The sequence below is a fragment of the Sarcophilus harrisii genome, chromosome 1 (genome assembly GCF_902635505.1).
Source record: "Sarcophilus harrisii chromosome 1, mSarHar1.11, whole genome shotgun sequence".
Lineage (NCBI taxonomy): Eukaryota > Metazoa > Chordata > Mammalia > Dasyuromorphia > Dasyuridae > Sarcophilus > Sarcophilus harrisii.
Genome location: NC_045426.1, coordinates 310,650,504 through 310,676,750, shown reverse-complemented (window position 1 = coordinate 310,676,750; position 26,247 = coordinate 310,650,504). Strand labels below are relative to the sequence as shown.

At 35.7% G+C, this 26,247-nt stretch overlaps 1 protein-coding gene across 15 annotated transcripts in view; it reads left to right on the top strand.

Annotated features, from left to right (window-relative positions):
- The window catches only part of RBFOX1 (RNA binding fox-1 homolog 1), a 1,689,737-nt gene that overhangs the window by 301,172 nt on the left and 1,362,318 nt on the right, over window positions 1-26,247 (top strand). For all 15 annotated transcript variants that reach the window (XM_031951810.1, XM_031951238.1, XM_031951046.1 and 12 more), the window contains exon 2: window positions 19,215-19,286. In XM_031951810.1, the coding sequence (XP_031807670.1) occupies window positions 19,215-19,286 (72 nt within the window). The remainder of the gene's footprint in view (window positions 1-19,214; window positions 19,287-26,247) is intronic.

The window sequence follows — 26,247 nt, the reverse complement described above, 5'->3', positions numbered from 1 at the left end:
AAAGCCTGAAATCTAGGAAAAGGGAGTCTGAATTTTACTTGAGAGGCTTTAGGGACCTATGGTAAACCTCTGAACAAAAGAATAGCATGATCACAATAAAATTGTTCTTGCACAGCTGTAAGAGATGGAGTCAAGAGGGAAGAGAGTTAGAAATGGAAATCAACTAAAAAGGATTGCTTGTTGTCTTGGGGAGAGAAGAGACGGAGGGAGAAAAAATGAAGTTCAAAATCTTACAAAGATGAATATTGAAAACTATCTTTATATATAATTGAGAAAAAATACTATTAATTAAAAAAAATAACTAACAAGCCTTCATTATTACTTGCTAGCCTTTGTACTAGAAATTGGAGATTCAAGAACCAAAATGAAATAGTAATCATCTTTAAAGAACTTATGTTCTATTTGGGGGATTTAAGATATCGTGGGAGTGGCAGACAAGAATGAGAGATTTTGGTATATGTAGTGGAAGGGATTGGTAAGTAAAATCACTGAGCAATAAATTTTTATGTCCTTTCCATAAAGAGTAGTAATATTGATGTGATTATTGTTCTCTAAGCAAGGGGAAGAAAAATTTATATATACCCCTTTGATCCAGCAGTGTCTCAACTGGGTCTGTATCCCAAAGAGATCATAGAAAAGAATAAAAACCCACATGTGGAAAAATATTTGTAGCAGCCTTTTTTGTAGTGGCAAGAAACTGGAAACTAATTGGATACCCATAAGTTGTGGAATGGCTTAATAAGTTTTGGCATATGAATGTAATGGAATGTTACTGTTCTATAAGAAATGATCAGCAGGATGATTTCAGAAGGGCCTGAAGAGACTTCCATGAACTGATGCTGAGCAAAATGAGCAGAACCAGGAGATCATTGTACACATGTCAATAAGAAGATTATAAGACGATCTATTCTGATGGATGGAAATATACTGATATTTTCAACAATGAGGTGATTCAGGCTAGTTCCAATGGACTTGTGACACAGAGAGCATCTACATCCAGAGAGAGGACTATGGGCTCTGAATGTGGAGTACAACATAGTATTTTCATATTTTTGTTGCTGGTTGCTTGCTTTCTGTTTTCTTTCTTATTTTTTTCCTTTTTTTGATCTGATTTTTTTTTCTGTGCAGCATGATAATTATAGAAATATGTATAGAATAATTGCATATGTTTAAAATATATTAGATTACATCCTGTGTTGGGAAGGATGTAAAGAAGAAGGGAGGGGGAAAAATGCATCACAATGTTTTGCAAAGGTGAATATTGAAAACTATCTTTGCATATATTTTGAAAATAAAAAGCTATTATTTTTTCAATTGTATATGTATGTAAGATAACACTGCCTTGAGTTTGTGAATGATTGATAGTGCGAAGCAGAGTTTAAGGATGGCTAGATGTAGAGAACTGAAAAGATGATTAATCCTACTCCAGAATGAATTTTAGAGCTCACTGGAAGATCTGTTATTAGGCTATTTTAATATCCCAAGTGGCTAGAATGGTACTTATGGAAAGGAGAAGATGTATAACAGCTGTGGAGGTGATGACATTACAAGGCCCTGGTACATGAATTTGAGACATGAAGGGGAGAGAACAGTAAGAACCATGAAGTTTCAAACATGATAGAGTGAGTGAATAGTAGTGCCACAGAAAGAAATAGGGAAATCAGAAGGAGGAGCATGTTTGAGAGAAAGATAATGGCCTTGGTTTTATAAATGTTGATTTTTGAGTTGCTGGCAGAATGGTAAGGTTCTAAGATATATTGTGGGGAATTGGAGAGTTGGTTTTACAACTCAGAAGTAAGAGAAGATGAGACTAGAGATTTGGAGGTTATAGTCATAGATGGAACTTTTGAACTAGAAATTACTGAGAGTGTATGTGTGTATACATATATACATAAATAGATATATATGCATATATAAAGAAAGAGGAGAGAGAACTTTAAGAGAAAAGAAGAGGATAGAAAATAAGAGAAAAGTAAGAAAGGAAAGGAGTAGAGTGGAGTGGAAAGGAGAAAACAAAAGAAGAAGAAGGAGGAGGAGGAAGAAAAGAAGGAGGAACCAGCAAGAGGAAGAGGAGGAGAGAGGACAGAACACTACAGGACAGGAGAGAGCTTAGACAGACTGTTATGTTGGATCTATAATGAAAACTCAGAGAATGAGAAGTCCAAGGAGCTTTGTAAGAAGTCCCATGAAAGCCAAGAGATTATGGTAACTGTGAAACTCAGAGAGAGAAGACCATCCTTGAAGAGGGAATTACTAGTAGATTCAGAATCTGAAGAGATCAAGGAGGATAAGGATTTCTAAAAAGCCATTTGAATGGGATGTTAGAAAGTTAATGCTGATTGCAGATACAGTTGTGTCAGTTGAGTGGAGAGTAAGAGTGTAGCTGCAAAAAAATTAGGCAACTGTCAGGACTGAGATGTACCTGGGGCATTAATTGATGGACAAGTCTATGTCAAGTACATACTGACAGCTAGCATTTATGTAGCTTTTTAAGGTTTGTAAAGTACTTTATAAATCTTATTTTATTTAATCCTCAAATCAACCTTGTGAGGAAGGTAGGTACTATTTGTATCTTGATGTTACAGAGGAGGAAATGGAGACTGAAAGAGAAGTGGCTTGGCTATGGTCACAGCGTCTTTGAGAATAAGATTTGAAGATTTGAACTCATAGCTTCTTGATTCCAAGTTTAGCTCATCGTTATGCCATCTAGCTAGCTAGTAGGTAATGCTTTAAAAAGATACATAATGAAGAGGAAGGATGAGAGATGGAATAGCATCTAGATGAATTAGGAAGGTCAGTGAATATCCTTTTTAAAATTAGAAAGACCTGACTACATACATAAAAAGATTAGAAAGAGCCATAAAGAAAAGAATATTTGAAGATGGCATGAAAGAAGAGAATGATGACTTCTGGGTCAGGTTCCAGAGAAACCTATCTGACAGGGAACAGATAAAAGCATTACTCTGTGTGAAAAGTAGGAATATTCCCATATGTGACTGCAGAAGAGGAGGAAAGAGAGGGTAATGATCATCTGAGGAAAGAATAATTTTTTTTTGAAAAATCACTGTGGGAATGGGAAAGTGGATAGCTGTGTGCCTGGTAATATGCTAATTGCTATTAAAATTTTTATCATTTCAATCCTCACAACAACCCTGAGAGGAAAATGTTGTTATTATCCCCATATTACAGTTGAAGAAATTGAGGCAAACCAAAGGACTTGTCCAGGGCCATACATCCAGGAACTGTTCAAGGCTGAATTTAAATCCAGGTCTTCCTGATTTTAGGCTCATCTATTGTGCCAAGTTCTGCTAGGAACAAAATAAAGATGAAGTATGAGTCAAGCAAAGCAGTATTTAGGGCTCAGATTTACTCTATTAATTTATTTACTCTATTAATGGTAATTAGTCAGGTGTGGAGGAGAAATTATATGATGGGCATAATCTAGAAATGAAATCTTCAACTCTGAATTAGTAAAAGATCAGGGGAAAGGCCTCAAGACTCTGATGCTGAGCAAAATGAGCAGAACCAGGAGATCATTGTACATGGCAACAAGAAGATTATAAGAAGATCTATTCTGATGGACATGGCTCTTTGCAATAATGAGATATGCCGGAGCCAGTTCAAACCATCTCCAGAGAGCTGATTGTTCAATTTTTATTGTGAATATTTATATTTCAGAAATCAGCAGACTACAAATCAGGGTTTGATGTACTGTTTGTTGACTAGCTAGATTCAGGAAAGTGATGGAGAAAATGTTCAGTTAAAAATGTGCTATACATAAAAGGTTGGTTAAACATTGAACAGAACATCACTGATTCTGAGGTACTATACAGGGAGACATTAATGGCAAGGATATATATATATATATATATATATATATATATGTAAATCCATAAAAATTACACCAATTAAAGGCCACAATGAGTGGCTAAATGGCATGGTTAGGAAGGGCTCTGGGTCTGGGGTCAGGGAGAAGTGAGTTCAAATCTGACCTCCTACATTTACTGGCTGTGGAAGCTTGGATGTTTATCTCAGCTTCCTTATCTATAAAATAGGGATAATAATAGCATCTTACCTTCCAGGAATGTTGTGAGGATCAAATGAGAAAATAATTGTAAGATGCTTAGCATAGTGCCTGAACACATATTTAATACTATCTAAATGTTAGTTATTGTTATTATTTAATGTGAGTCAGAGCATAGGAGAAGAAGAAGAAAGTTAGATTTGTTTCTGGATCTTAGAGGAGATGTAATTCTAAGAGAAAGTCTAAGTAGGGCTATCAGACTGAATGTGTGTGTGTGTGTGTGTGTGAGAGAGAGAGAGAGAGAGAGAGAGAGAGAGAGAGAGAGTAAAGAAGGAGGTCAGTGGAATTAAAGATTATGAGACAAGAAGAGGTCAGCTTGCTAGAGGTATTATCAGTAGAATAGCAAAGGATAAGCTAGAAAGGTAGAAGATGAACTAGATAATAAATTCATTGAAAAAAGAGAATAACATGGACATTAGCATGAATTGATTACATAGACCTTGACAAAGGAAAGTCATCGAGGAATAGTGAGAGAGGAATGGTCCAGCTTTGGTAAGAAGGAAAGAAGAGAGGAATATACTCTTCTTGGTCCTGTGAAATAGTGGAACAAGGAGAAATGACCTCCAGAGATTAAGATTACAATCTGATGCTTGCAATTTAGATCCAGATTAAACCATAAAAAACTAGCAGTGATATTTTTGGGGTAAAAATGAGGTAAAGAATCTAGTAAAGAGAAGCAGTATAGTAAAGTGGAAAGAATATTGGAATTGAGCTGGTTTTGAATCCTCATCATAAACAAGTCACTTAAAATCTCTGAGCCTCCATGTGCAAAATGAGCAGGTTGACCTAGTCTGTTTTAACTCTAAATCAGTTATAGTTTCTTAACAATGGAGTAGAAGCTCCAAAACAATAGCCCAGCCCTTGGGTACACTCAGTTATAATGGGACTGAGGGTATATAAGGGAGAATAGAATAGAAATGAGGATTTGGGAGGAAGTAGTATGAGCATGCCTTTTAGGCAATGTAATAAGCGGATGACTAGGATAGGAGAGCCAATAAAACAGAAGGTAGATTGCTGTGGCATGTTTTCCTGGCAGAACTAAACTGAGAGATGATTTGCAGAGTTAATCCTCTCCAAAGTTTCAGATAGAATTTAGAACCAATCTTTTGGAGTGTGAGTATTTGAGAGATGTCTCCTCTAGGTTTGCCCAGAGTCCTTGATCTAGGAAGCAGGTCTAAAGTCTCAAAACATTATATTTCAGGGCTCATTAGACAGGAAAGCACTGCTGAAGGGGTGTCTTATCTCTTTGGGTTCTATGTTCCTTACCTAAGGCCATGAAGGGTGCTGAATGAATGTGCTGCTGAACACATTTTCATATTTCTCTGACTTTTTCCTCCAAATGGACCACAGCTTGTTGGCAACAATAACAAATCCACAAAGCATTGGTTCTCTTTGCTTTTGACTAGTGGGTTCTAGGTTCATTAGGGCTAAAGGGAGAACTGACCTCTATGTAGGTGCTCTAAGTAGTGCTATGCCTCTTTGAAATAAGAAGGTATTTAGTCTGTGATTTTTTCCCCTTTCCTGTTTCTTTATATTTCAGGCATCTTGGACGGCACTTCTGCAGTTAGTAACCCTTCTCTAACTACCAAGAAGCCACTACAGGATATAGTGAATAGAATGGTATGGTTGGAGTCAGGAATACCTCAATTATTCCTGGCTCAGATACTTGCCAGTTATTTAGCTCCAGGCAAATCACTTAACCTTGTCTTAATAATCACTTAACAAATCTCTGCTTCAATTTCCTGATTTTTAAAATGGCAAGGTTGGACTTTATGGTTCTGTAAGATCCCTTAAAGCCCTAAATCTATTATGCTAGGAATGAAATATTTTCTGTTTCAGAAAAGAAATGGCCTATTTAGAAAAAAATTTTCAACTTGGTTCTCTCCTAACCCCCATTTCCCCACATGAAGGAATGAAAACGGACTGATTTTTTTCTTTCTTTTTTTTTGTTTTTTAATTCATTTTCTTTTTAATGTCAGCATTTCCTGCACCTAGTGTAGTACTTGTCCCTTATTGAGCCATTTACTAAATGTTTGTTGAAAATTGATTAAATGAGTGAGTAGTATGATTTCAACAGGGTATCTAATGGTTGCTTGGCACAAAATAGAATAGTTGGATCATAGATTGAGAGATGAACGGGACCTCAATATTTTAATTTAATAATTAAGAAAAACTGAGGTCTGAAGAGGTCAAGGGACAAGTCAGAAAGTGAATAAACGTCAGAAGTATTTTAATCTAAATATTTTGAGTAATACTAGACACATTCCTTTACATCTTACAATTTTAGAGGGAGTTAACAGTTTGACCTAGTTAAAGGCATTTTTTCTTCCTTCTCTCAAATAAACTCTGTATCTTTGAACTTATAGTGCTATACTTGGTCCTAAGAGAGACATTGATTTGAGTGTCCCCTTCTATCTTCATTAATTATATGCTTATAGACATGTGGTTTTACTTAATTTTTTTAAGCCTTAGTTTATTTCTCTACAAACTGGGGATGCAAAGAACACTTAACTCACAGTTTTTTTGTAAAGATCATATGAATTCATAGTTCCAATAAAAGTATAAATCTGAATGCTTTATATAAATGTAATCTATAATGATAATAATGGCAATTATTTCACTATGCATTCTGCAGGATCTTCCTTTCTTTCTGGGCTTTTCATACTGACTCTCCTGAGCAGAATGTAATTACCCTTCCTTTATCCTTGTATCATATTTTCTATTTATTTGATTGCTCCAACAATCATTCACTAAGTGCCTTCTATCTACAGGTCTTTGAGCTTAGAAGTTTTCCTTCTAATGGGTAGGGATATAGGGTAAGCTAATACCACACTCACAGAAATAAGTAAATATAAGTCATTTGAGACAGCGAATGGATATGAAAGTACTAAATACTGATGTGTGTTTAATGAGGGAATTAGTAGAATGTGTGAAGTAATGGGAAATCATTCTAGAGCAGGGATTTTTAACTTGGGGTCCACAATCTTTCAAGTACTATGGATAAATACCAGGGTACCTTTGCATTCATCTCTTTATCTTAAAATATTGGTTTCCTTTACTTTTTATATTCCTTTATATTTAATTTTATGAATTAAAAAAATACAGAGAAGGATTCATAGGTTTTAGTAGATTGCCAGAGTACATCACTAACACATAGACACACACAAACATATGTACACACACATACACACATACACACAAACATACAAAGTTAAGAATCGCTTCCCAAAAATTTATTGGGACCAGATTGCAAAGGGTTTTATATCTAAAACAGGGAGAAGAGTTTGCAATTTATCTTAGAAGTAATAGGGAAACATTATATCCATTCTTGCTGACTGCCCCTCTAGCAACTCTAAATAAACTATACATCCTCTAAAAATGTAGAAAACTTAGAGTTTTTTTTGCACTCTAAATCTTAGTGAGATCTGAAAGAGAACAGAATTCTAAAAGTAGCCCTCCCCCCTTTTTTCCTATCTATATTTCTTCTTTGCTGAAAATGAGGCCCAGTGCTTTGGACTGCTTCCATTTGGAAGGCCCCTTCTAAGAATATTTTTTGGAGCATCTGTATATTTGGGTGTTTGGTTATGCTGTTAGATGTGAGGGCAATGCAGGGTTCTACAAAAGTCACATTGGCCATGGGTTCCAGAAAAGATTTGACCTAGATTGTCACGTGGTCATATGCATGATCTCAAATCTCACCAGATAATCATGCAGCTCACTAACTCCCGGCTTCACTTGGCTTTCTGAACAGAGCTTCATGATGTTTTCCAGCTGAATACATTTCCCCCTGGCTAGCTCTAATTTTATCCAGATTGCAATAATCAAGTCCCATGAATATACTTTCTTTTTAACGGCTTCCCACCAAGTGCTTTGAATTTGATGTCCTGTAAGATGTACTTGGGAAAAATACACCTTGAAATTTCCCTTGAGTGAAACTTCTCTTTTCAACCGGTGTCAGGAGAAACTTTGGAGTATAATAAAAGGAACCTTGGTGCTCTGTAGAGCACCCTGTTATCTGTAACGGGTTCAAATACAATTTCTCAGAGAAGCCTGTTGTACCTTAGCTTTTTTCTCCCCGACCTGATATTCTAAGGATTTCCTTTGAGTACACACGGCCATCTCCTTTTGACAGACAGTGCAAATTAAAAGATATGGCGAGGCACAGGAACTGGGAACCCAAACATGCCCCCTGGGTTTTCATTTACAGTTAGGCACTACAGACACAATTATTGCTGACAGAAACTCGGAGGCCGGTGGCAGAGTGCATGTGACGGGAGTCTCATGCCAAACAGTAATTGGGAAGATTATTTTTAATCAGAGCATATCCTACAGCCCAAACATTAGAAATCTCCTGTAAGGCTGAGACAGGAAATTAAACTGAGACCAACAATAAGCCTCAAAATTGGGGTAATATTGTTAGGCACCTAATGCTGGCAAAGCCCTTTGCTGCAGGGATCTGACTTTCTCTACAGGGATGCCTTCTCAGGTACAGTGACTGATGCGGTAACCTGAGCTCTTATTATTGGGGTGAACTCAAATTAAAAGGAGCGGACAAACTAATTGATATTTATTGCTCTGATAGGGAATGACAGGGGAAATGCAATCCTTTGAGGAAATGAAACATTTTTATTTACTTAACAAAGTGGGCTTCTGTGGTGGTCTCGTATGCAGGATTATAATTACCTGAATGATTTTACCTACTTTTTCTCAAGTTGGAATTTTAAAAAGAAACAAATAATGGGCTGATTAGTAGGATGATGGGTTATATGGAATGGCTGATAACCAACTTCTTATAATAATAATATCTGGCATTGATGTACTGATCTGTATGCATGATATAATTTAATCTTCACAATAAACCTCTGAGATAGGTGCTCTTATTATCCCCATTATGCAGATGAAGAAGCTGAGGCTCAAAGAGACCCAGTGATTTGCTCAGGTTCAGAGAGCTAGTAAGTAAGTGGATGAGGCAGGATTTGATCAGAGATTTTTTCAACTTTGGGTCAAGCACTCTATCCATTAAACTACACTACCTCTTGACCAAAGTAATTGTTCGAGTTGTTATAAAGTAGTTGAATTTTTTGTTTGATTTTATTCTTGAATGCTTGATCTCAATGAACAAAAGGAAAAGTGGACCATCCTTATAAAAGCAGCCAGCTAACTTTCCTTAGGGACAACCAAAGCTTAAATAGGAACCAAGAGATGCTCTGGTAAGCACTACAAACAAGACTCTAAATGATAACAAGGTCAGGCTTAATTCATACATGTCTTATATATGTAATATAAGGTAAGCAAATTTTTGCATGTGATTCATTGTACTTTATTTTTCAAAGTTATGTAGTATAAGATGACATTTTAGAGTACAATTACAATTCAACTACAAGAACAACAAATCAGCCCAATTATGTCTGAAAGTTAATACATGTGATGAGACTGGAGCTACTGCTTGACTCAGGATCACTGCTTAGACTCAAAAGCTCCAGTTATATTTCATCAGATAAATTATACCATTCAGCTATTGAGTCATCTTGCTCTCTCTTGGAAGGTTTTCCTTTAACTCTTATGTAAGCAAATTCCCATTAAACAATATCACTTGCTTCAAACCTAACAGAGCTCAGTGCACATCAGCATTGTTACCCAGATATCCTTTTTTTGAAGCCCAGAAACAAGTGAGAACTTGCAATAGGGGAAAAAATTCCTTATTAATACGAAACATTCCACTCAACAGCATTGTCATTTGACACTCCTTAGAAGCTTGGCTATGTGCCCTGCAGATTTGTCTTCCAGACCCCTTTTATGGAAATTACCCACTGTGAGAGAGCAGAACATGTCCTTTTACATGGAACTACAATAAAGCATAGAAAGGAGGTGCCCAGCTTACCATTGATAATATTTTTGAAGCCTTAGTTGCATACCTGAATATTTTATTAGCACAGTCTTCTTGGAGTGTGATATTCTGAAAAGTAGTGGGAAAACCAAGAATAGGAGATGGTCCACTCCTCCTGGAACTGACAGACTTCCTCACATAATTTGGTTACTTGGTTGAAGAAAGCTGACATATAATCCTAGAGTCTCAGATTTGGGAAAGGAATTCAGAATTAGACCAAAACAAGTAGTCTCCTGAGTTCAAGTGTAGCTTCAGACTAACTGTGATCCTGAGCAAGTCACTTAATTCTGTTCGCCTCAGTTCCTCATTTGTTGAACATGTCTGAAATGACTCAACAACAAACTTGTTCCAGTTCTACCTTGCTCTGCCTTCTGGGCAAATAAAACAAATTTAAAACCTTTTCCACTGCAGGGATTCTTAAATTGATATCTATGGGAATAGAGGGGAATGTCTTTGAATAGATTTCATAACTTTGATGGGAAAATAACTTTATCTTTATTTTTACTTCTTTCTAGTTGAAATTTAGCTTTCCATCAGTTATTTGAAAATGTCATTCTGAGATGTCTAAACTATCAAAGGGATCCATGGTACCCAAAGGGATGCATGGCATTATTTCACCATATGGACTTGTAGATACTTAAAGCTACCATGTCTATCCCACCTTCATAGCCATCTCCAGTCGTGCTGATCTCTATCTGACACCCAGATGACTCTAGAGGGGAGAGTGAGGCAGGTGACCTTGCCCAGCCCTCCCTCGATTTAAATCAAATTTAATTGCATGTTATGACATCCCCTCCTTGATATCATGGTCCTCTTGGATAATGAAGGACTAACAGCTCACCATAATTTTCAGATTAACCTTTACTTGTTAATCCTGTCTTCCTCAGTTTCCTTAACTGTAAAATAACTGGAGGAAAAAATAACAAACCACTCCAGTATCTTTGTCAGCAAAATACCAAATGGTGTCATGAAGACTCAGTACTTACATGTCATGGTTTCAAGCCTCCCTCACTCCCTTTGTTTCCTTTCTTCAAGTCATCTTCATTCTTTCCTAAAATGAGGTGCCCCAAACTGAACACAATATTCCAGAGATGGCTTTACCAAAGCAGAGCATGGCAGGATTGTTGACATGCTCATTTCAAATATTCTGCTTAATTAATTCAACTTACTGTACCATGACATGATGTTGATTCATACTGAGTCTACAATGTACCAAAATCTTTGGCTCTTTTTCACTCAAATTCTTATCTATGCATGTCTTCTCCTTCTTGCTACTTATCTTCTTGATTCCTTTGAACTCATAGATGTGTCTTCATCCCTGGTAATTTTTAGCCTGTCACATCATACTGGATGACTGAGTCAGAATCCAGAGTGTTAGCTATTTCTTTCAACTCTGTCATCCACAAATTTGATAGCCTTGTCAGGTATGCCTTCATTCAACTCATTGAATATATGTATGTATTTATGTATTTATTCAGTCATTTTCCAGTCATGTCTGAGTCTTCATTACACCATTTGGTATTTCCTTGACAAAGATACCGGAGCAGTTTGCCAATTCTTTCTCCAGTTCATTTTACGGTTAAGGAAATTGAGAAAAATAGGATTAAGTGACTTGCCCAGGGTCAGATAGTAAGTGGTTGAGTCCAATTTGACCTGATGAATTTTCCTGATTCCAAGTTTAGGGCTTTATCCACTGTGCCACTTAAGTGCTATGCACACACACATACATACATATACTCATGCTCACATACATATGTATGTATGCACAGTCAAGTTCTATGTGGTGTGCATATATGTATATGTGCATATATGCATGTATATATGCACACACATGCACCTAAAAAGATCAAGAGTAGTTTGTTAGGGCACTTCATTGAGGTTCTCCTTCCAGGTTGACATTGGTTTATTTATCAGTGCTCACTGGGTCTGGTCATTGAATCAATTTGAAGTTCACCTATTATTATCCATCTATTTTTTGCCCTCTGGTATACAAAGATACCGTGACATACTTTGACAAATGCCTTCTTGCAGTTCAGGTGTCTCCTATCCATATAATATTCCTTTCACTTTCTAATCAGGCCAACCTATTAAAAAAGAAAGAAGGGTTCTCTGGCATGGTATATTCTTAATAAAGGCAAGCCTCTTCTTATTGGCTATCTCTTTCAGTTTCACATTTATACTTCCCATCAAATTAATAAAATGTGCTTGAAATTTGACATCAAAATTAAGTTTAATTGCTTATACTCTCAAGAATACAACTTCTTTCCTTTACATCAATACCACATTTCCATTTCTCTGCTTAAAAAAAACCAACTGATCAAAATCATATCTGAAACTTCTTTCAATATCATAGGATATCAAGTTAAGTTAAGAAACATTTGTTAAATATTTTCTGTCTTTCTGGTCTGATGACTTGAACTCACTGAGAACTGTGAGGAGCTCTCCTTCTATATCCTCACTTATCTAGGCTTGTGTCAGAAATAATTTTTAAGACAATACCTTTTGCATCTGTCTAGGCCAGGATCAGAGGGCACAATAGTGAATTCAGGAATAGCACATTCATCTGGGTCATTAATCCCTTTATTCTCATTCACTGTAGCTTTTTCTCTCTATTAGAACTCTTCAACTATAATGTAAATTAAGTTGGAATGGTCCTGAGCTCAGTTCTCCAAGGCCTAAAGGGTACTCAAGTTTCCCTCTTGACTTCTCACTAGTAATCTTAAACTAAAAAGTCTCTCTTAACGCTTTAAAAATATCAGTACTTTCCCAGGTCTCTAGGAGTCAGCTTAGTATTTTTTTATCCTATGCAACTTTAATTTAAGTCTTTCAATTAGTGTATTGATATAAGAAATTATTTATTATCAATAATGTTAAGAATAACTCCTTGTCAGGATTTTATCATTAATAGGGAGCTTTCCTCTTAAGACTTCTTTGAGGAAAGTAGCATGAATATTATTATCCCCATTTTACAGATGAGGAAGCTGAAACTCAGGAAATTTAAGGAGTTTGCTTAGGGTCATGTAGCTAGTAAATGCAAGGAAAATAACATCAAATTTAGAAATAGAAAAACTAGGTTGGAATTACTTTTTGTTTTGTTTTGTTTTTTTCATATTGTTTTTAAACTTTTATTAACTAGGTTAAGCTACATACTTTCTAATCCTGAACTTTTTCATCTATAAAGTGGCAAAGTTATATCACCTAAATTGCAAAATCCTTTCTAGCAATATTTATATGCTACTATAATTCTGTAGGGAAACTAGGAGGCACACTGGATAGAGAGCTTGGCCTGTAGTCAGGAAAGTACTTCCTGAGTTCAAATCTGTCCTTAGATACTTACAAGTTGTGTGACCCTGGAAAAGTCACTCTTTTTGTCTCAGTTTCCTCATCTGTCAAATGAACTGGAGAAGGAAATGGCAAACTATTTCTTTATCTTTGCAAAGAAAATCTCAAAAGGGGTCAAGAAGAATTGGACAGGACTGAATAACAACTTAATACCAGCAATAATATAATTTTAGAGGCCTAAACTCAAGCCCAGGTTTTCCAAATTCTAGCCCAGCTTACTTTTTTTCCCATATATGTATTAATATAATGATCTTTATGCTTATCTATGCAGTAGAGGCACATATCTTGAGCCAGAAAGAACCTAATTAATGCAACCCTGCCATCTGAAAGTTAAAGGTAAGAAAACATGAAGCCAGATGCCTTGCCCAAGTAGCCAAAATATAAACTCCAAGTTCATATCTCTTTCTTCAGCTCAGATGAAAAAAAAAAAAAGATAGGCAGTTAGTCTAGGTATTTATATGCAGACTCTCCTAAACCTTCATGCTCTTCCTCCTCCCCTAAGTGACTGACTTATGGATGATATTCAGTAACCTAAAGGTTCAACTGAAAATTTCCAAAATGGGAAGTAGATTTATGGCTTTTATACTCCCCATTATTGATATCCATCTTAATGAACTCCTACCTCTTTGGAGAGTTTATGTAGAGAAGGCTTAACTTCTGAATGAAGCAAGATTGCCTGATTAAAATAAAGAATGGAAAAGAAGTTGTGTAATATAATCACATCCAATCGTACCAGTACTAAAAATGGACAAGACACAAATAATGTATAAATTAGGATAATGGGGAAAAATGCATTGTAGTTAAGCATCTGCATTTAGAGTCTTTTTATTGAACCTGAAAATGCCCAATATACTGTTTTCAGAACACAGAGGAAGGTTTGACATCATCACATCTATAAAGAGAAAGCCAGACTATTCACAATAGGTTGCATATAGAAATGACAGATACACACAGGAAATCCATTTGGTTCAGAATGGAATGTCTCTGAGCTTAAGGTGATGAATAATTCAATACCAGCTTGGCTCCTACCAACTGCCCATCAACCTAAATGACAACAGCCAAGAGGATGTCATTCCACACATCTCCACTTCTGAGTATTGTCTCTGCTGAGGTTGATCTAGGGATCTCTTTTTCCTCCCAGCACTTTTAATTTTAATTTATTAAAAGTTTCATTATTGGAAGTAGTTGGAATACAGTGTATAAAATATCTATCTATTGTATGTATATATACATACGTAGGTATGTATGTATTCCCATAGTTCAATATTCAAGAATCCTATGATTTTGCCAGACTGCAGTCCTTTGATATGAATGGTTTTTGTGAATTCATCTTTTAGTAAACCAATCTTCAGTTAAGCCTCTCTGATCCTCAAATAGGGGATCCTCAAATAGCAATCAGCAAAATGATGTCCTCCTTTTTGTCCCTAGTGCTTAGCATAGTATTGGTATTGAGGCAGTTAGTTGGTGTGCTATAGAATGCTGGGCATAAAGTTGAGAAGATTTGAATTCACTCAACCTTGACACATACTAGTTCTGTGACCCTCTGTTTGCCTCAGATTCCTCATTTATGAAATTGAGATAATAATAATACCTTCCTTGTAAAGTGATTGTTAGAGACACCATGACTGATAAGGAACATTTAGTCAAAACCTTTTCATCTTGCTGAAGGTTCTCAGAAGCCTTCCTTCTTTCCTGTATTTCTGTATTCCTGTAATTGTTAACATATGCTCCAATCACTGTATCATCTGTATGTTTGTGTTTCTCAAATACTGCCTTAAAGACCAAGTTCCTTATTTTTGTCTTTGTATTCCTGACATCACACACATAGCAGGTGATTAATAAAGATTTATTGGGTATACTTGTATTAGTAGAGTCTGTCAGAGCTTGTTGTCTGTCATTTGGTCTATCAGGAATTCTATTTCCTCCAACATAGGATTGGCTGGAAATTGGAGGAAGCTTTCCTAAAGTACACAGAACTACTCAGTTATAAGGCACTAAAACCAGATCCTCTGACCCCAAAATCTTACTCTGTTTTCAATATGAAACTGATACATTCCATAGGTATCCTTTTACCTAGAGTTGCTGTCCTTGTACCCATCATATGATCCTTCATTTATCAGGGCACTTATATCTACTGTGCACTCACCACTTGGCTTAATTATGTGAAGGATGCCAAAGAAAACTGAACCAAACAGTGAGTTCTGAGATCATAATTTGGAATTTATAGAGTACTTTTCTCAAAATACTTGTAGGTAATTCAAGCAATATTTTGTCATTTTACATATAAGAAAATTGAGATTTAGAGAGAGTTTATGGCTTGTTCATGTTCATACCATGTATTGTTATTAGAGCAAAATTATTTAAGGATAGAAAAAGTAAATTTCTCATTGACTTTCCCTTCCCATCAAAAATGTGTAAACCAAGGCAAATATGATTATTTGTTAATTGATATCAATTATACATGGGAAAACGTGTAAATCATTCATTTCTGTTTTTTTAAAATTCCATCAGTTAATACAGTGTTGACTCACAAAAGTGTTTTTTTTAACAAATTCTAGTTAAATATAAAAAAGAATACTTAATTTTGCATTAATTTTTCAAGTGAATTTCTTTTTAATACTATTTGCATTTAAAGAAAGAAGATGATATAGAATTTTATTCTAGTCTGAATTTTTTCTGTGCATAAATCTTTTCTCCTAGAGGGTGGTCAGCAAAGGAAAAGCTGCCATCAGGACATATTGTAAAATGAGTAGATAAGAAATTGAGAATAAAACATAGATGGAAGCTGTAATCTACATTAATTCATGCCAGATAAACATGTGATGTTATGTGGTAGAAGGAGGCTACACATAGATTCAGAAAAAAATCTGGTTTCAAATCCCATTTCTATCACTTCCTAGTCATGTAACCAGCAGCAAATCAATTAACTTCTCTGAGTTCCTGTTTCCTGTTCTGAAAATGAGCATAATGCCATATGTCTTACCTTCTAAGAGTGTTGTGAGGGTCAGATGAGTTAATTTTGAAAATGCCCTTTTCAAACTTTTAGCAATATAGCAATACTTTCATTATTCTCAGAATGATCCTTTAACTGGCTTGTGCCACTAATGAGAGATTCTGGAGTACATAATTGCCAGTGGGATTTTCTTCCAGTGTAGATCTGATTGTGAATTTCCTACTCAGTAAACTTTGGTGGCTTCCTATTGCTTCTAGAATAAAGTACAAACAATCTTTGACTTTTAAAACCTTTTATAACTTATGCCTGACCTACTTTTCTAGTATCTGTCTATATTATTCCCCATATTGCAATCCACTTGAGAGAAACTAGCCCTTATGTATGTCACATAAATGGCTTCCTCCTGCCTTCCCACCTTGTTACCAAACCATTGAATCCCCTTTTCCTTCAGTACTTAAGAAAGTACTATCTTCTACATGAAGTCTTCCCTGATCACTTCTATATCTCTCAACCATCATCTTACCTTCCTACAATATCTTACATTGTTTATTTTATATTAATTCTCTGTATTCTTACATATACATTTTTGCATGCCAGTTAGAATATTTTTTCTTCAAGAGCAAGGATTTTATTTTTTATTTTTGTATTTCCAGTTCCTACCAAACACATAATAACTTCTTCATAAATGCTTATTAGTATATTTTTTTTCTTTTCCCCAAATTCTTTATTACATATGTGAGAAGGAATGTCCTTTCCCAATATTATTACCAACAAACCATTGAAAAAAGAAATATAATCATTGAAGTCCCTACCACATACTGTTTCAAGATCCTAGCTTATTGGTTGGGAACCACAGTCATAGAAGAAGTACAGTAGGTTTCCTAGTAATGTTCCCTGTGGGAGATGACAGCCTCCTTTAATCCTAGGGCCTAAAAGCTTTGACTCACTAGAGCAGTTGCTCTCCTGTTTGATCTGAAAATGAAGTCAACAAGTATACATAATTCCCTTTTGATTATATTTCTTTTATTGCTATTGTATTTCTTGCTCCAACAATGACTCTGAAAACAAAGTCTCCCCTTTTTAATACCATCCATCATAGTGTGGTGATATTGTTGAGCACAACAATCTATAAAAATTGAAAATGAATGTACAAATAGGGTCATAGGAAAACACAGATGGATGTGTGCAGGCTGCAACATACAACCAATGAGTAAGCTATATCATAAAGAAATATTTAATATGTGTAGAATAATTGCATGTTTAACATATATTAGATTATTTGTCGTCTAAGGAAAGTGGTGGGAGGAGAGGAAGAAAAAAATTAAAACACAAGGTTTTACAGGGGTGAGTGTTGAAAACTAGGTATATGTTCTGAAAATTAAAAAAAACTTTTTAAAAATAGAATAAAATGAGTCAAAAAAGAAATATTTGATAGGAAGAAAAAATAGACTGGTCATATAGCAGAGCAAAGGGTAATGGCAGGTGGGAAGCCCAGTGTATTCCATTATATCCTTATGGTGTCAGGAGAAAATAAGGAAGGCCCTTAGTGTGTGGGGAAGGCCCCTGGAAATCTTGGGAGGACATGTTCAAAAGGAACTCAGGATGGGCAGCTTGGATGGGCAGTAATCTGTGACATCAGCAGAAATGTACAAATGGGATGAGATCACAGATCCATTTGGGTATTTAGTATTTGTTACAAAAAATAAACAACTTTAAAAGTCTTGCTTACATTATACATATCCAAATGAAGGATGGTGAGAAGACACTATCCAAGAGCTCATGGCAAAATGCACTGCATTTCTTTAGTGAACTAGGAACTTAATAGGAGTAATTTGTATGACATGGTAGCTGAAAAACTGATGGCATCTTAGGCTAAATTTATAAAGGCAAAATGTCAGAATTACTCTTGCTGTGCTCTTGCCTGGTCAGACTATACATGTAATATTATGTGAAATTCTAAATGGCAAATTATAGTGTAATGATAGATTGGCTAATGGGTGTCCAAGCTTTTAGAAAGACATTGACAAACTGGAGAGCATCCAAGGGAGTTAATAAGGATGATCAAAGTATTTTTAAAAAGATATATTTGAAAATAGTTGAATAAACAAGGATTTCTTAATTTGAAAAGAGAAGGGGAATGTGGTAGCTGCTTTCAAATATCTGAAGATTTGTTACATAGAAGAGATTAGATATGATTTCTTTGGTAGAACCAGAAGTGGCAGGTAGAAGTTATAGAAAAGCAGATTTTAACTTCATGGCAGGAACATATTCTTTTTTCCCCTATTAAGGAAAGCTATCCAAAGTGGATTGGTTTATCTCAAAAAGTACTATAAGTCAGATTTGTGATGTTCCAATTGATTTCAGAGGGAGAAATGTCTCTACAGATACTGTATTGGTTGACCTTCCAACTCTCAAAATTTGTGATTTAGAGATTACAGAACTCTATACTCATACAATTGGAAGAAGAATTAGAAACCATATAGTCTCCCTCTAACGTTTATTCATTTGGTCCTATTTGGATTCTTTGGGGTTTCCCAGATTAAATCTATTTTTTCTTTTTTATGGCAAGATGTTGAAATATTTGAAGATAACAATTTTATCCCTCCCCCATATTAAGCATCTTAAGCTCTTTCAACATTTATGCCTTCTCTGATGGATACCAGACCCTTCCAAGGTTATAAATACTGACTTTTGAATGCATTCTATTTTGACATTACCTCTTTTTAATTTTCCTGCTAAAGTTTAAATATGACACTTTAGATGTAAAATGTCCAGAGAACAGTATGATTGGATCATTAGCGTCCATGGCAAAATGACTATTGGTTTCATGAAGTTTTCCTTGTCTGCAGATGAAAGAACACAGAATTCAGACTCTGAAGTTCGAAAAAGTGACTAAATTTTAAAAAGTCTTTAAAATTCTAATGATATTTTTCTGCTTTCTCTCTTAGGAAACAGCACAGAAAACTCATGCAAGTGATACTTACAATACTTACAGCTTTCTTGACCGGAGTCAGCATTCAGTAAGTGTGCCTTTAAAAAATATGTATGTGTAGATATGCACACATATGACCACAAATATGTATATGTATGTACATGTATGTACATGACTACATATGTGTGCATATATGTGTAGATAAAATTTTAATGGCTTAGAACTTAGAATACTTTTGGGACATGGTGTGTATGTATTTATACACACATATTTCCATTTTGATGTTCACTTGTATAAAAATTTGGTTTTTTTTTAGTCATGAAATTTCTGGGAAAGCTGGACTCCACATTTTTGTGTGTGTGGTACTGCCTTAGCTGCAGACATAAATAGTAGAAGTATACTTGCTAAAATGATTTCTAATAAGAGGTACTGTGTAAGATTGCTTTCTTTAATGAATTAGCCTTTCCATTACTGGTCATAGGTTAAAATAAAATACATTTTCTCTGTTATTTTCATTTCTTACTCTTAGATTGTGTCACCTTGGGGGAGATTGCCTTCCCACTCAGATGACCTCACAAAGTGTAAAGAAATACCATCAGATGCAGATTAGTTTGCAAAACCATATTTTTTTTCCTCAGAGCCATGAAGGAGCAATTCATTTTGTTCTTTTTAAGCTGAAATGTGACTCCTGCATAAAGATTTTTGCAAAAAAGAGTTGCATCCCTTTAGATACAGAGAGATATTTCCAACATCTCATTTTTTTTGTATGTGTTTAGTTCCTAAACACTTTCTTCCTTTCTCAATGCCGCCCACACAGGTACTTTTCTTTTCTTTTTCTTTTTTAAAGAAGAAAGCTAAATTTTTATCTTTTTAAATTTCTTCATTCATTACTTGCTGGTAGACGAGGGTTATTTTTGTTTATAGGAACTCTGAATACACTCAGATATAATAGTGATTGACCTTTTTACTGTGCTTTATATACAATATCTCTTTTAAGTCTTTCAAAATCCTACCTATTAGTTAGGTATCAGAAATGTGATCTTTTTCATCTTGCAAATAGGAAAACTGATATTTAATAATTTGCCCAGGTTCACAGTGCAAATAAGAGTCAGAGGGAGGATTAGAATACACTTCTTCCTGAATTTAGCCCCGGTACTCCATCAAACATAGCACTCTGCTTTTTGAGTGCTTTGTGTATAATAACTGTATCTGTAGCTGCAGAATCACAAATTGGCCTTGACACTTAGGAACCCAGCTGTAGCAAAACAGGAGAAAAGAGACATCTTCTTCTCTCACCCAGCTTTCCCAAGACCCTTAAAATAAATCTAGAATGATTTAACCATCAAGATGAAATTTTTAGAAGTATTAGTTTAGGATGTTTTAAGACATAATCTTAGTTTTTATTTTGGAACTACTAACCATAATCCACTTTTGAAACTGGAGTCTAATTTGATATCTTAAATATCATTCCATGCCATAACAGAACCCCTCTAAAAGTGAAGGCTGTGGGAATTTATAATGCAATCAGTTCTGATAAAAAAGAATTCATTTTGCCCCTCAGTGTTTGGGCATGACTCATATTATTGCTACAAAATTTGCATATGTGAATTGAGAGAAAAAAAAAAAAAAGATCATGTATTAGCTGTTAGATACATCAGTATGACTGAGTGCAACCCTGATCATCCAAAGCTTGTATCACACAGGAGATTAGGGACAGTGCTTTTGTTCCTCTTAATAAAGGGAATTTCATGTCTAATTCCCTATGTGCCACATCAATCCTTAAAGCCTTTGAAGTTCGCGTTCCAGCATTCCCTGAAAGCAGCTTGACTCTGTGGGTGGAAAGGAGGGGGTTGTTTGTCATGAGACCTGCTTGGATCAGTTTGGTAGTATTGAACATGTGGGTACTTTTAGCATTCTCTGTTCCGACTGGGATCTCTCTCCTAAAGCTGCTGCATGGTGATAAAGAAAAGGGAAGAACAGGAGGAAAGAGGGTACCAGGGCTAGTTTTTCTCTCTGTATGATGTTATAGTTATTTATTTATTTATTTTTGTATTGCCACCCTTCCTAATGTAATACAAATTACTGCTTCTCTGAAGGAAATTCTAGTTTCAATCTTGGATTGAGTCTGAAATTTCTAACCTAGGGGAGTCCTTGGTCCCTGAGATAATTAGTGAAACATTGTAAGAGAGCTCATGTTAATTTGTCTATGGATATGATATTTCCGTATCTACAACTGCAGTCTAAGGAAGAAAATATTAATTTGCTCCTACAGACAAGCGCATGGATTTCTGGTAGCATTTTTTTTTTCAAAAAAGAAAGAAAAGAAAAACTCTCATTTGGAAAGGTTCGGGCTGCCGCCAAATCTCTGTGTGCATAATTGGTGTCATTATTTTCCCTTGTGATCATAACCTAACTGGAACAATGAATATCAATCAATTTCCAGGGCCAAGGGGTCATTTTTCCCCCAGAACAAAGATTGAAGTCCAGGGTGTCGCTTGGTAACCAGGCAGGCAGATGAGCTGGCTCCTAAGTAGCCCATATGGCCGGGCGCTGTGCCCTCTTCACCCATGACATGATATACTCATGTAGAACACCACTGATTATGAAGTAGTTTGTCCTTTTCCCTTATTTAAAATGAAATCTTATAAGAGCAATAAAATTTCATTTGGAAACTGGTTGCATCCTGGGAAGATAACTGCATTGAGGTTTTCAGACAAAAAGAGGCAGTGGCTTGGTCTGAGATAAAGGCTTGATTTCTCCTTTAGCAAGGATTGATTTATTTCCATTCCATACTTCTTATCCTTAGGTATCTTTCCATTCCCTTTACCAGGATACATGTTTTTTTGGCATGAAATAAACAAAAAGGATCAACATAGTAGGCTCAGATGGTCCATGAAAAATTGATTTGATGTATTAGGAGGACATACAACTGTTCTGCTTTTCTTCTCTGAATTTTGTTTTTTTCTTAATACATTAATTAGTAACAAATATTTGTTTTTCTTTTTTTTTTTTTACCTCCCTTCCTTGGAGGAAGGAAAAAGGGGAAACCAGAACTGTTAAAACCCGTAGACGTAGACAAGCAAAACCAGTTCTTACATTGGTCATATCCAAAAGCATGTCTCATTCTGCATATTTAAATTATCAAATTTGTATCAGGAGGTCTATAGTATTCTTAATTCCTATTTCTCTGGTGACTGGTTGGTCATTATGTAGAGAAGAGTTTCTAAGTCTTTCAAAATTTTCATCCTTACAGTATTTTTGCTGTGCTTTGAATTTTTAAAAGGAAATTGCAGGAAGTTTAGAGCATTTGTTGAGATTGATCTTCTGGAGATGTATGCACTGCTTGTTTCCTATAGGAATTCTCAAATTAGAAAGAAAATCATTGGGAGAAAACAACAACTATAATAAAGAATATTTACATAATATTCTAATGTTAATTAAGTACATATTTTATTTTGACTTTCACTCATTCAATATTGAATTATATTGTTGTTGCATCTAGTCATATTGGACTTTTTATGACCCTAATGGCATAAACCCTAATAATAGGTCCCTATATCCTCCATTTTATCTCACAGTCTGCCCTAGTTCATGTTCATCGTTTCCATGAGACTGTATCCATTTCATCTTCTGCCTTCTCCTTTTTTTGCCTTCAATCCTTCATAACCATCAGAGTCTTTTCTCAATTAGGTAGCACAGATTTAATTAAATACATGTTTACATAAGAATCAAAAGAATTAAATGATTTGTCCTTTTTCATATAACCAGAAACTATTAGAGAAGAGATTTGAACCCAGGTTTTCTTCCCACATAAATCTGGTGTTTTAGCCATTGAAGTACATTATTTATCTAAAGGAAAGTTGTCTTAATCTATCTTTCAAATTCACTTTCCTTGGTTTTCATCCAAGGTTGTCTTGCCATACATAATTTCTTTCTCATTCACTCAAATATCATCTCTGTGTTGTTGAACCCATACTTGTCACCTAAACTCTAGTTCTCTATCATTGTGCAAGGGATCCATATTTACATATCTTACCATCATTTAAAATTGAAAACGTCCAATGCTAATTAACTTTCTTTGCTAACTTCCCTATGTGGAAAGGCAGCTAGGTGGTATAGTGTGTGTTGAATTTAAAGTCAGAGAAAACTGAGTTTAAATCTTGTCTTGGATACTTATAAGCTGTGTGAGCCTGGGAAAGCCGTTCAGTCTCTTGAAGACTCAATTTTCCTTTTCTGTAAAGCTTGGATGAGAATAATATCTACTTTCCAGAGTAGTGAGAATCAAACAAGATAACACATGTAAAGCATTTTGTAAATACTAGAGCATTTACATGTATATGTGTGTATATACACATGTCATCTTCCTCCTCTTTTTCCTCCTCCTCCTCTTCCTCCTTTTTCTCTTTCTCTTCTTCTTTCATACAACCCTGCTTCTAACTATCGAGTTTTGGAACTTTAGGACTTTCTAATATTTTCTTCATCTCCAGTTTTCAAGTCAAAGGACTAGTCAGTCCCTAGGTTCTACCATGTATTTTTTTGCAATATATCTCACACATTATTTTCTTTGTCTACTGCTGCCTTTGTCTTCTCTTCTCTGGTTTCCAGTCTCCAGGAATTTCCCCTTCAATCCTATGTGCTACAGCAGATTGATTTTTCTAATACACTGAGGACAGGCCAGTTGTCTGGGTGGCATTTGTACAGATTACAGGAAATGCAGCTCGTGATGACATAGCCTTAGTGAAATGAAGTGTATTTCCTGTAGAGGAGGGTTTGTCCAAATAGACAAAGATAGGATGTACAATGTGATATCTAAGGAATTGTTAATGGTTCTAGACTACGTGTAGATCATGAAGGAAAACAATATGGAACAAGACTAAGAAAGGAGTCAAGAGCCTGATTGTGGGTGCCCTTTAATGTCAGGCAGAGAAATTTATATTTTTTTCCCTTTAGGTAATAGAGAATCCCTGAAGATTTTTCAGCAAGGCAGAGACATGGTTAGATCTATTTGGTCTCAGAAAGATTGTTTTAGCAGGAGACAAGGCAATAAAATATTGAGAACAATCCATGGTTTAATTAATTAGTTGGGTCAAAGTTGTTAAGGGAGGAAGGTAAGACCTCGACACTGAGAGGTTAAGTCCTTAACTGAAAGGATGTAGTTTATCTTAGGGTCAGAATACATTTTGCATTATGAAGAGAAAAAAAGGTTAGATTTACCTGAAAATCATGAATTATTGTTCTGGTTACTAGAAATAGGTTGTAGATTTGTTTTATTGCCTATTTTTTTCAGGTTTTACACCAAATATCCAATGGTACAAAAGTGGATCATTTAAAGAAAACATAGTTAAATAATAAGGCTATGTTTTTCTCGGTTACTTCACTCAGAATATGATTAGAATTGTTTGTAGCTCTGTTAAATATCATAAGTTCCAAGTCCCTTTCAGGTATTTGTGAATCTTTACAATGACTACTAGAAAACCACAAGATCCAAATAAACCTAGTAGGGAGACTGGTAATGAGACAAAAGAACACCTAACTTTCTTTGGTGAGACTCAGAAGACATACAGCGGCATTTTTATCCCTGAGCAACTATTCACCCAGAGACAAACTCTCTCCAAGTGCAGATTTCTAGGCCATCTGTTAATATATGGAAAATGCCCTTAGAATTTAGGTAAGCTGGGAGCTATAAAACAGATTTTTTTTTTCACGATTTACCAATCCTGGGCAACTTTGGTGTATAGAGAAAGCAGATGAATTATTGCCTCTTTTAGAGATCTCTGAGTATATTTGTGTTGAAAATTTGTTTAGTATCCTTGCACAGTTTTTCTATGTTTGTAAACTGGGTGCAGTTGTAGTTTTCTTAGGAGTTTAGAGAGGGGGCCAGATATCATTGTATTTGGTAGATGCAGAATTTACATGGATATATGTATAAATATATACACACATACATACATATATATGTATATATGTATTTCAGATTGATGATTGAACCAACATAGAGAACTACTGGTGAGCAATAACAATATTCATCAACTAAATCCAGGTTGCTCTTACGAAGGTGGATTAATTTAGTCTCATAATCACGGAATTAAATTGTGAGCTCCTAATGCAAACAGATAATAAATTTCAGTTCAGGAAACAGAGAGAGAGAGAGCCAAGCATTTTCCCTGTAGTCGGGTAAACCTTGTTTCATCCAGCATCCTGGACCAGCATCTTTTCCAAGAAGGGAGCCCCAGGATGCTTCCTCAGGATACACCCTTTCCTGAAGGTCATTGCCAACTCCGGAATCATCATCCCATCCAAGTGACAGCCATTTATGCTTCACAGACAGAGACCTGTTCTACTAAGTCCATAAACCTGTATCTTTTACAGGATCAATGTACATTTACAGCTGCTCATATATTAATAACAGGGATGTCCGTGGCCATGACCTACCTGAATCATTACACACTAATCATATGAGGCAATTTGGAGCAGATTGATTAGTGAGTAGTGTCCTCCTCGGTGTCCAGGCAGGAGGACACACAGCTCCCTGCACCACCCCTGAGCAGATGGTGCAATAACGTGATCATAACTACGCAGTTGGCCCAGCACTGGCTCAGTGAAGGGGATCTCAGAGTCTCGGCACGCTAGTCAGAGCTAACTAGCAAAGGGGGTGACCTTGTTCTTTTCTAGGATGAAATGTTTTAACCCATGGTGTAGAATCTTGATGTTTATTAGAGCCTTCTGTCTCGTGATTTCTACTGCTTGATATACAGTGGTTATTATTTTTTTGGAAAGGAATGGGGTAGAGGGTAGGTAGTGGGTAGTTTTCCTCTGGTTTCAAAGAATATGCATTGATGTAGGGGGACAAGCACAAATCCTGTTTTCTCCCTCCTGTAGGTTAATCAATCTTAGGTAGTGAAAACCGAGACAAATTTCAATTGTTAATTGCATATTTAATATAATTACTTGAAAGTCTAATTTCATCCCCTATCCCTCCTTCCTATCTCAAAGGACATCACTCACTATGGCCAGACAGGTGTATAGGGCTTTGGGGGAGAGCTCAGGAG